Source organism: Amia ocellicauda, chromosome 7 (assembly GCF_036373705.1).
Source record: "Amia ocellicauda isolate fAmiCal2 chromosome 7, fAmiCal2.hap1, whole genome shotgun sequence".
In the NCBI taxonomy this organism is placed as follows: domain Eukaryota; kingdom Metazoa; phylum Chordata; class Actinopteri; order Amiiformes; family Amiidae; genus Amia; species Amia ocellicauda.
This window is the reverse complement of record NC_089856.1, coordinates 26,678,515-26,691,318: the sequence shown is the minus strand read 5'-3', so window position 1 is coordinate 26,691,318 and position 12,804 is coordinate 26,678,515. Positions and strand designations below refer to the sequence as shown.

The 12,804-nt window shown below is 38.5% G+C and overlaps 1 protein-coding gene across 1 annotated transcript; it reads right to left on the bottom strand.

Moving 5' to 3' along the window:
- Positions 1-204: 204 nt before the first annotated feature.
- On the bottom strand, positions 205-12,414 carry slc2a2 (solute carrier family 2 member 2). The gene is made up of 11 exons (XM_066708927.1): positions 12,241-12,414; positions 11,095-11,190; positions 9,871-10,058; positions 9,361-9,485; positions 6,128-6,243; positions 5,106-5,268; positions 4,361-4,548; positions 4,118-4,222; positions 3,066-3,167; positions 1,425-1,628; positions 205-760 (listed from the first exon to the last, which is right to left on the bottom strand). Exons 1-11 carry the CDS (start codon positions 12,253-12,255, stop codon positions 557-559), a joined length of 1,506 nt encoding a protein of 501 aa, XP_066565024.1. The 5' UTR covers positions 12,256-12,414; the 3' UTR covers positions 205-556.
- Positions 12,415-12,804: the final 390 nt, after the last annotated feature.

Here is a 12,804-nt window from a genome sequence, read left to right as displayed (position 1 = left end):
TATTTGACTCCCTGAACAATAGACAGATTCTGTTTCTATAACCAGATCAGTCAAACGAGAACAAAATCTCATATACACTCACAACCCAGCCTATTACTGAACTTTACAGCCAGTGACAGCTGTGTTTGTGTTTGGATGTCAAGGGCGCAATGTCTGATTGAATGTTTTATATGCATGCAAAGAAAGTAACTCCTGGAAAAGCACTTAGATCTTAAGAAATGTCAATATACATATATTTAAAACAGAGCAATTGAGCTCAGCCCAGAGTTTCTCTTTACAATGTGGTTGATATCAAAGCCATTGCATAGTATTAGTTTAATTCAATAGTCACAGAACGGAATGTTTTTAGCACAGAAATGCCATTAAATTTTGTGTTTGCATTTTATGTGTTTCCGTAGTGTTCAAAATACTGAAAGTCCTGTAGTGTAACAGACATCTCTCAAAATTAGTTTTTTTTTTTTTTTTTTCTTCAGGGTGGATATATATAAAAAAAAAAAATGGGACAGGTATATAACTTCCAAAATGGCAGCTCTTGCGTTCTCTTGTTCGGAGACTCTCAGGCATCTGTCGATGTCCCCAGATATAACATCTCAGTTGCAGCTTTAGGGCTGGGGAGTGTGCCATGACGTCGGCGATAGAATTCTGCTGAGATTTCCTCAAAAGTCTTTCCCTTTGTTTCAGGCACTCGGAAGTAGGCAAACATGGTGAAGAAGAACAGCAGGACAGCGAAGATGATGAAGACGTAACTTCCACAAAAACCCTGGGAAATAAAGAGGCAGCTGAGAGACAGTAGGGCCAGATTTACCCCCCAAATCCTATTATTTTCTTTTATCGTGGTGTTCAGTTGCATTGAACCTCTCATGTCAACTCAGCATTAGAACCAGTGATAATGGATCTTTACCAATTAATTACCAAACACATGGCAAATACATTTTGTACTTGAAGAAAAGTACATAGTTTTGGATTCAACATTTCATATACTAGAGAATGTCAATTCATATTCAAACATATGTGGATTAATAATTATTGCCAATACAGTTTCAATTTGTATAGCATAGCTAAGACACAGATGTTGGTAAATTGAATTAAACAGTTCTTAAAATATAAATCGTCTGGTTCAACTACCTAACTATAAACAAATAAATGTATATTAGGGGCTGGATTGACTAGGAATTTATGAATGAGTCACTTCAAGCTTTCCATTTGCCAAATAGCTTCTTGCAACTATCCAATGGAAATCCACCATCAAGTACTGGATTGTGAATTTGCAATTGATGGGTGAATTGGGATTTACATTTTTTTTTTTGTCTGGACCATGCATTACCTTAATCTTCCCATTGAAATGTGCTGTCTTTTGGTCCTTCAGTATCATTTTGTTACATCATTTGCAAACCAGTATGCTACCTGCCGAAATGTTTCCTCACCTGTATATATGGAAAACACATCCCAATGAGGAAGTTGCTGGTCCAGTTGCAGCAGCCAGCTAAAGCAATGGCAGATGGTCGAGGGCCCTGGCTGAAGAGCTCTGCCACAAAGAACCATGGGATAGGGCCAGGGCCAATCTCAAAGAAACATACAAACAAGAAGATGCCTGCCATGCTGACATAGCTCATCCAAGCAAACTGGTCCTATGGAGACATTGTAAATTAAAGCAGATTATTGGAAAAGCAATGCACATTTTAAGATTTATATATACATACATACATGCATACAGACAGGTGACAAAGTGTCTCAGTAAGGTGTTGGGCCTCCACAAGCCACCAGAACAGCTTCAATGGTCTTGGCACAGATTCTACAAGTCTCTGGAACTCTATTGGAGGGATGGATCACGATTCATCCAAAAGATATTCCCTCATTTGGTGTTTTGATGATGGTGGTGGAGAGCGCTGTCTAACACGTCGGTCCAAAACCTCCCATAGATGTTCAATTGGGTTGAGATCTGGTGACTATGAAGGCCATAGCATATGATTCACATAATTTTCAAACTCATCAAACCATTCAGTGACCCCTCGTGCTCTGTGGATGGGGCATTGTCATCCTGAAAGAGACCACTCCCATCAGGATAGAAATGTTTCACCATAGATAAAGGTGATCACTCAGAATAACTTTGTAATGATTTGCAGTGACCCTTCACTCTAAAGGGACAAGTTGATCCAAACCATGCCAGGAAAATGCCCCCCACAGCATAACAGAGCCTCCGGACCCCCCCTCACTATAGGGGTCAAGCAGTCAGGCCTGTACCGCTCTCTTGGGTCGCCACACATTTACTCGCCCACTTGTCAAGAATATGGTGAAGGATGACTCATCTGATTTTTTCCACATTTCTGTAGAACAGTGCCTATGGTTTTTGCACCACTGAACTCTCAAATGTGCATTTGTCTTTGTAATGAGGGGTTTACTGCAACCCTACTATAATATCCCTCTCTGTGTAGTTCTCAACAGACTGCCTTGCATTCTCAGTCACCTGGGAAAAAGCTGCTATTCTGTTTTTCCTGACATATCGTAATAATGCACGAGCATCACAGTCATCAAATGTGCGCTTTCGACCACAATTTCCAACCCTATTTACTGATGTCTTTCCCATAGATCTAAAAGCAGATGTAACTTTAGTCACTGTTCCTATTGAAACACTGACCAGTTTGAGCAGTCTTTGTGACTGAAGCTCCTGCCATTCGTGCCCCAATAATGACTCCTCATTCAAAGTCACTTAGATCCTTTCCTCTTGCCATCTTGATCCAAAACTGAGGTCAACTGGGCCTGTTCAGCATTTTTATACATGCCACAGAGCATGATAGGATGTTAAGTGTTTAATTGTATCTATCATGCAGTAAACCTGTTTGAAGGCATCTGCATTCGTTATGTTCCTCCACTCATTTATTCAGGTTTTTCCTTTAATTTTTCACCCATATATTCAAAGTTTACTTTTACACAGCAAGGGGCTATTTTTCATATTCTTTTGGGGGGGGTTTGGTAAGAATACCAATAAAAATACTTTGAATAACTCATCTTTGAAACCGACTGTTAATGACAGGGAGGAGCAGAATGAATAAAGCAATATGACCTACCAAGTACACCAGTCCAACAGTCATGATTATTGCACAGACGCACATTCCTGCTAATCCTATCAAACATAGGGTGCGTCTACCAGCTTTGTCGACCAGCACCACCTTAAAAAAAAAATCATAAAAGCATGTGAGCTGCCAGAATTGATGATGTGAAGTATTAATGCCAGTCATTACCTTTGCAATCAGAATACAGGATACAATCGCAATAAATCTAAGACAATACAATTAAAACAAAAATCCTTTCAAAGGATGCAGTATTTATTTGAATGAGTTATACACATTCCTGAAAAGATAAAGCTGATAAAATTGTTTGTGACTTATGGGTTTATGATACAACACATTTTAAGGTGGATTTTTTGGGATTTATTATTATTATTTCCTGGTTTAATTATTAATGACACGATTTATATTTTGAATAACTAATCCTGACTGGTAGTGAATTTCAGTGTATCCCACAAATCCTCTATCTGGCTTCTTGCTGGGTTCACAGCAGTTCATTAGCCTTTGCTGTTTATGCACTTTGTCCTTGACTTGGCAGTTACATTTTTCCTGGCTTTCATGATAAGACCTGGCACTATTCCACCGGTTTAAAAAAAGAGAATGCAGTAGAAGCTTCATGTCCGCAGTGCAGGGGGATTCAGGCTTTTACTGTGCTGTGTCTCATGAGGATATGGATTATCATACCAATTAATATGATGAAAAGGCTTTAATCAGGCAATGGGAGCTCTGGCACATTACTTATAGGACAGTCATAGCTCCTAAAAGTGTATAAGGTGTGTAAAATGAAAGGGCCATTCTACAAAACCAAAATACAGTTAGTTATGCATATTTTTAGCACAATACATTTGTAATAGGAAATTATAGTAAATACAAAATGTATAGTAATTTTGCAATGCATTTACTTTACGCTAATATAGTTTAATGTTTAATGTAATTTCACTTTACTTCTCACACTTCCCTGTGGTTTTACCATGGTATCCAACAGAAACATTTACAAGGGTACAACCTTTAAAAAATAAATGACCTAATGAAAATGTGTGAAGATTACTTACTGAAAGCATGGTGAAAATGGTGTTGATGACCCCTACTCCGATTGTAGCATAAACGGGTTGGGTGAAGCCAGCGGTTTCAAAAATACTAGTGGAGTAGTAAAAAATCTAGGATGGGAACAAAAATAAATGATGCATGTCCAAATATGAAGTATAAATGAAAGGCATACACTGTGAATGTGCTGAAACCAAACAAAACAACAGAGTAAAAGCTGAGTTTCCTGGTTTCACCAGCTCTTCACTCACTGCATTGATGCCAGAGAACTGCTGAGAGAGATGCATCATGAGAGCCACAAAGAGGGGTTGTCGATAATCAGTAGAGCGAAGGAGCTTCAGGATGGATATCTTGTCCTCCTTTATAGAATCTTGCTTTTCCTTTTTCATCTCAGCCATATCTTTTTCAATGTCACATTTTCCTCTTAACCGCTTCAGACCTAAGTAAATATATTAAAACAAAACAATAAAATAGCTGAAGATCCAAAACCTCAGGGGGGCTCAATGATGGGACAGGTTAATTTTGTATTTCCATCTTCCTGTCCCACAGATTAAAAGGAGGAAAATCACAGGAGCAGAGTGCTTACGCAAAATCCTTTTCATAATTCCAATTAAAGGAGCACAGGTGAATTGGGTTAAATTGGAAGATTCAGGTCAAAACTATGTTGAATCTATCAATACAGCTTTCAACTGCAGAAACTCAACGAGAAGCTGTGTTTCAATTAGGTATCATGTATGTAACAGTTGTTTTTCACTCCAGCCTGGAATAAATAAAAACTTCACAAAGTTCCAAACTGAATATTGGTGAAAGCAATTTTACATTTGTCAGACTTCTTGTGCTCAATGAGTGGAAAGCCACTTATTTTAGGAGATAGTATGATAGTGCCAATATGACATGGAATGACAGAGGCACAATTCAAAATGCTATTTTGTTTTATGTTTGTGACTATGTGTGCCTAATCACCTCAACACACAAGAACATGAAAAGCTTGCTCACAATTTTGAGTCTCCTCTTTCTTGCCCAGATTGATGTAGAGATAGCGGGGGCTCTCTGGGCAAAGGGGCAGCAGAAAACTCTGGAGAACAGCTGGTGCTCCTGACAAGCCCAGTAATAGTGGCCACATTGTATCATTTCCCAGCAGGAATTCTAGACCAATGACCTGTACACAAAAGACTGACAGTCAGCTTGGCCACATGAGACATCCCTACAGTTATCAATAACTAGAGTAAACTGTTTTTATACAGTGTAAAAGCATATCTAGTGAAGTATGAAATATAGGGGGTTGTCAGTAGTTTGGACAACCCCCTATAGAAGTAGATGGAAGATAGTGATTTTGAATAGTAGCTATCAGAACCTCCCCACATGCTGGATGGAGCCAAGGAGCTGCTGCAAAGGGTTAGACTGGGGAGGCAGAGGAATGTTGCTCTTAATGTTGTATGCAAGAGGGAGAGTGGTTGTGGTGCTATGTCAAGAAAGCTACTGACACAGAGGAGAGGAAACTTGTAACATGGTATTTCCAATTAAGTGTGTATCTGATTGGTTGTGTTTCGAGGAAGAGTGATCCTAGATTGGGGGTTGTCTTTCTCCTAAACTTTAGGTTTAAAGTATGTGTAACAATATAAATAAACAATGACGTAAGTGGCATAGCCCACCCAAAATTGAAATCTAACATTTAGGCATGGGAAAGTAAACTAAGTAAGGTTACTTTACCCTTCCCTTCCTGCACCGCTTAGTAACAACTACATTTCATTCATTTAATAAAATAGCATACATTTTCCTGTCTTTAAGTAATCTAAAGGCATTCATAAAACTCAGCAGTCATTATGACACTCCGGACGCATTTAACTTGAGTAATGTCTCATCACCTTAAATGCTTGGAAGAGCAAACACAAAAACATATACCACACTACAATTACCAGTCGGTAGCAAAACAAAACCATGAAAACAATTATGTCATTTTGGCATACAGTGCTCTTTTGAAAGATGAAGTTAATGATATCAATCACAAAAGCACTTACCTGGCTCAGCAATATTCCGGTGACAATAGCCAGCTGGTGTAAGGTCCCAAAGGCTCCTCGATATGCTGTGGGCGCGATCTCTCCAATGTACATCGGAACAAGCCCAGACGATAGTCCTGAAACACAGCAGTGCAATTCAATATAATACAATACCATTTCACTCATTCCCACAGTCCTAGATGCTTCATGATTGTCCAGTAGTTCACAATCTTTGGATAATTTTAAAACATTTCTTTCATTCAATCATAACTTGTTTCCATATCTGTCCAATTTACTCCAAATTAGTTTAAATCCTACAATAAACTCAATCGATGGAGTTGCAGTTTTGTCAACCTCATGCATCTGCTCATCCACCTTAAACACAATTTGAGTTAAACATTCACTGCACTTAGATGACAGCTATTTTCCAAAGTTCTGTGATTTCTGGGGAAATTGCTTATAGGTACATGGTTACAAAGCTGTTTGTGCAGGAAAATACAGAAGTGATGAAGCATTTTTAATTATACACATACATATACATACACATATATACATACACATATATATATATATATACATACATATATATATATATATATATATATACACACACATATATATATACACACATATATATACACACATATACATATATACACATATACATATATATATATACACACACATATACATATATATATATATATATATATATATATATATACACATATACATATATATATATATACATATATATATATATATATACACATATACATATATACACATATACATATATATACATATATACACAGTGAGGGGAAAAAAGTATTTGATCCCCTGCTGATTTTGTATGTTTGCCCACTGACAAAGAAATGATCAGTCTATAATTTTAATGGTAGGTGTATTTTAACTGTGAGGAAATTAGTATTTGATCCCCTATCAATCAGCAAGATGTCTGGCTCCCAGGTGTCTTTTATACAGGTAACGAGCTGAGATTAGGAGCACTCTCTTAAAGGGAGTGCTTCTAATCCCAGCTCGTTACCTGTATAAAAGACACCTGTCCACAGAAGCAATCAATCAATCAGATTCCAAACTCTCCACCATGGCCAAGACCAAAGAGCTGTCCAAGGATGTCAGGGACAAGATTGTAGACCTACACAAGGCTGGAATGGGCTACAAGACCATCACCAAGCAGCTTGGTGAGAAGGTGACAACAGTTAGTGTGATTATTCGCAAATGGAAGAAACACAAAATAACTGTCAGTCTCCCTCGGTCTGAGGCTCCATGCAAGATCTCACCTCGTGGAGTTTCAATGATCATGAGAACGGTGAGGAATCAGCCCAGAACTACACGGGAGGATCTTGTTAATGATCTCAAGGCAGCTGGGACCATAATCACCAAGAAAACAATTGGTAACACACTACGCCATGAAGGACTGAAATCCTGCAAGGTCCCCCCTGCTCAAGAAAGCACATGTACAGGCCCGTCTGAAGTTTGCCAACATCTGAATGATTCAGAGGAGAACTGGGTGAAAGTGTTGTGGTTAGATGAGACCAAAATCAAGCTCTTTGGCATCAACTCTACTCGCCGTGTTTGGAGGAGGAGGAATGACCCCAAGAACACCATCCCCACCGTCAAACATGGAGGTGGAAACCTTATGCTTTGGGGGTGTTTTTCTGCTAAGGGGACAGGACAACTGCACCGCATCAAAGGGACGATGGACAGGGCCATGTACCGTCAAATCTTGGGTGAGAACCTCCTTCCCTCAGCCAGGGCATTGAAAATGGGTCGTGGATGGGTATTCCAGCATGACAATGACCCAAAACACACAGCCAAGGCAACAAAGGAGTGGCTCAAGAAGAAGCACATTAAGGTCCTGGAGTGGACTAGCCAGTCTCCAGACCTTAATCCCATAGAAAATCTGTGAATGGACCTGAAGGTTTGAGTTGCCAAACATCAACCTTAATGACTTGGAGAGGATCTGCAAAGAGGAGTGGGACAAAATCCCTCCTGAGATGTGTGCAAACCTGGTGGCCAACTACAAGAAACGTCTGACCTCTGTGATTGCCAACAAGGGTTTTGCCACCAAGTACTAAGTCGAAGGGGTCAAATACTTATTTCCCCCCTTAACATGCAAATCAATTTATAACTTTTTTGAAATGCGTTTTTCTGGATTTTTTCACTGTTAAAATACACCTACCATTAAAATTATAGACTGATCATTTCTTTGTCAGTGGGCAAACGTACAAAATCAGCAGGGGATCAAATACTTTTTTCCCCTCACTGTACATACATACATATATATATATACATACACCGATCAGCCATAACATTATGACCACCTGCCTAATATTGTGTAGGTCCCCCCTTCTGTCACCAAAACAGCTCTGACTCGTCAAGGCATGGACTCCACTAGACCTCTGAAGGTGTGCTGTGGTATCTGCCACCAAGACGTTAGCAGCAGATCCTTTAAGTCTTGTAAGTTGCGAGGTGGGGCCTCCATGAATCGGACTTGTTTGTCCAGCACATCCCACAGATGCTCGATTGGATTGAGATCTGGGGAATTTGGAGGCCAAGTCAACACCTTGAACTCGTGATTCATCAGACCAGACCACCTTCCTCCATTGCTCCATGGTCCAGTTCTGTAGGCGCTTTCGGCAGTGGACAGGGGTCAGCATGGGCACCCTGACTGGTCTGCGGCTACGCAGCCCCATACGCCACAAACTGCGATGCACTGTGTGTTCTGACACCTTTCTATCAGAACCAGCATTAACTTCTTCTGCAATTTGAGCTACAGTAGTTCGTCTGATCGGACCACACAGGCCAGCCTTTGCTCCCCACGTGCATCAATGAGCCTTGGCCGCCCATGACCCTGTCGCCGGTTCACCGCTTTTCCTTCCTTGGACCACTTTTGATAGGTACTGACCACTGCAGACTGGGAACACCCCACAAGAGCTGCAATTTTGGAGATGCTCTGACCCAGTCGTCTAGCCATCACAATCTGGCCCTTGTCAAAGTTGCTCAGATCCTTACGCTTGCCCATTTTTCCTGCTTCTAACACATCAAATTTGAGGACAAAATGTTCACTTGCTGCCTAATATATCCCACCCACTGACAGGTGCCATGATAACGAGATTATCAGTGTTATTCACTTCACCTGTCAGTGGTCATAATGTTATGGTTGATCGGTATATATATATATATATATATATATATATATATATATATTTTTTTTTTTTTTAAGTACTAACCACAGTAAAACCCCATCAATGCTCTTCCTGCAATGACCATGATATGCGCCGGTCCCATTTTGGACAGTCCCATCAGAAGACCTGCAGTCACAGCTAGGATATTCACAGCTAGCATGCCCTTTACTCTGTACAGTGCAGACAACATACAGGATTATATCACTGTCATATAACCGTTATGTCTGTAGACACACTGCATTAAGCACTTACACTCTACAAAATCACTCATTACACTATGAAACTATGTTTGGGATAATACTAAAATATTCATTTAATGTCTTGAGTGTAGAGAATGGTCCAAAATGGCTTGAAGATGGACTGTATAATAATATTTGTGGGTTAAAGATATTCAGCCATAAACATACAATTAAGATGAAAATCCCACTGCATTGTCTAGTCACTTGGTCGATTCCAATGCTTTTAAAAAGGAAACACATAGAACCTAATCACCAATCATATCATTGAGAGGGGTACATAAACAAAGATTTGGTCTGTACGCATTCAGTCTCTCACCTCCCTCGCTTTTCTCCAACCCACCCCACCAGGAAGGAGGAGAACACTCCTCCAATGGAGAAGATTGAGACTGATAAAGACCAGTACATCAAGACAGAGGAATGTGACACCATCACGTCACTGCCATTGACAGCCAGGGAGTCATTATGCAGCAAACCCAGAGTCCGTTCATAATGCCTTTCTATGACCTGCAAAACAAAGAGGGGCTTTTGTTCTTTCAATGTTTTAAGTAAACAATCCGACCTGCCCCGACCCCTCAGCAGAAGTAATGCATCAAATATGATTAATAACTTTTGGATCCACCTCTTTCAAAGCATTGTGGAAAATCCATCTAAAAATTCTGCTGTATTGCTTTCTATACTTGTCATGAGACCTATATTGCCGTGGAACTGCAGGCTGCAAGTATAGAGCAGGAAGATACAGAAGTTCAGTTTACAACCACAGATACACTGCAGAAGAGAAAGGGCAGACACTACAGTTGGTGACAAGAAGGCTACAGAGAGCCTTAGAAATGTAAAGTTATATATACCTTTTTTTCTTGCTATCACACAAAAAGTGAAGAGATTGCAGATGCTGTGAAGAATTTGCCATAAACATCTAATGTGTCAAATATGATGGATAAAAAATGTTTCTAGACATCAAAAGAAACACACATATGCATTTCTGACCCTTATTAATCCAAGACAGGTTATGGATTGCATTTATGCAATTTTGAACTTGTAATTTGTACTATGCTTTGATCTATAATTCTAGACTGTATTGCACTTTTATAATGCTCTTATGTTTTGTAAATTGCCCTGGATAAGGGCATCTGCTAAGAAATAAATTATAATAATAATAATTCCATTATTTTAAAGTGCCCCTTTTTCATATTAAATATCAGTTTTAAGGGTTAAATGAAGACTTTCTTATGGTCTTATTTTTTTAAGACCCTACGCTCTATCCCTATGTCAGATAATTATATAATGATATTAGTCTTTTTAAGTTAGTTTACCCACTTCTTTTCCACCTATCCTCTGGGATTCTCACAGCAAAAAGCATATAAACCATTTTTTCTGCTGTTTATATATCAGTTTGTTTTCAATCCATAAGACATTTACTCAAGGAGAACTTGTGTTCTCAAACTATAAATATTCCGCCTTGTTCATATAATTTTTTGTTTCATTGTTGTTAGGAACAGGAGGGGAGAATTTTTTATTACGTGTATTTGATTTAGCAGTATACCTTTTGCGGCGCATTGATGACTCCGATGCTGTAGCCATACTGCAGGGACCCGAGAGTTGCAGTGAAGACAGCAAGAAGCAAGGTGCCTGTGATTTGCTACAATATTCAAGTACAACATTCATATTCATCTCATTCCAAAATGTACTGTAATCTTTTATTTTTAACCCTGATTTGTCCACAAGGTTTTTCATTGCCTTTGTAATCAGTACACTTTAGAATAACTAAATATTATTTAGTTATAATAAAATATGTAAAACATATTTTTAAAAGGGCCAGTCTCATGAAAAGTCATCAGACAAAGGCCCTCACAAGGTCTATGCATAACATATCAGATCAATGTGTGTGTTATACAAAAAGATTCTGAGCCCCATCCAGAACAATTCCAATTTCAACTAGGATATTATTTTGTACTTTATAATTTTGACTCGTTTCAGTTTAGTTTAGGGCAGTATCTGGCCATGGGCTGTATATTGTGCACCCCTGCTGTAATGCATGATGATGCTTTTTTTTTTTTTTTTGCAGTGATCGGGACAAACTCTGCTCAGACAGGCTTTTCCAACATTTCCACAACTAATGTAGAGAACAGCACATACATCTATTCTGGTTTAGTGAAGTAGTAGAAGATTCAGTAATAGTACTTAAATCAAAGTATAGTCTATATGATCAGAGTAATTTAAACAAAGTACAAATAATACAAGGCAGGTGTTGATAGCATAATCTGGTAAACGAATGACAGCCTGCTCTATTCACATAAAGCACAAAAGTTTGTTAATTTTACATTGGATTACCAGTAAAAATAATTTAAACCACATGACTTCTTTAGGTTACTTATTTTTCAATAAGACGAATTTGTAGTTCCAAGATACGTTATAGAATATAAAAGATCTCATTGTTATATGTCATTTATAATGTATAATACATGTGTACATGTATATATACACACGTTTGCACGTATATGTCTAGCTATCTCTCTCTATATGGTAGATAGATAACGCTACAAAGAAAGTTAATTAGCATTTTGATAACCCAGACATTAGATTTGTCAGCATTCTCAGAAAATTCTGAAGAGTTTCCCCAAGTTATCCAAAATATCTTCATTAGGTTGTTGTATACAAGGTTAATTTCAAAATGTATAAATCCATTTACCTTATCAGATTCCATTTCTCCAACAGAACAGTCCTCTCTCCATAGTAGAAAGACACCAGTGTTCCAATGTTCACCCAGTCACTCACAGTTTTTAATAATCAATCCATGTGTTCACGCACCGGCAGCATGTTGCTTATCCAGCAGTTTGCCAATGGTCCAGAAGGACATTCTATGTATCCTACCTAATGATCAACGCGTTTCTAAGTCTGTTATTTAAGTGTTCTGATATTTTCAATGGGGTGGTGTGCTGGGAACAGTTTTTCTTATGTTTTAGTTGGTTTCCTGGTTTATTGATTAACAGTATGCAACCAAAAGTAAAAGCATAAAAGTGTGTGTGTATGTGTGGATATATACAGCTCTGGAATAAATTAAGAGACCACTGCAATTTTTTCTTAAATCAGCATCTCTACATGTATGGCAGCCATTCCATTCCATTCATATTTTTTTTTGGAATTTGGGAAAAATGTTGTCAGTAGTTTATAGAATAAAACCAAAATGTTCATTTTACCCAAACACATACCTATAAATAGTAAAACCAAAGAAACTGATAATTTTGCAGTGGTC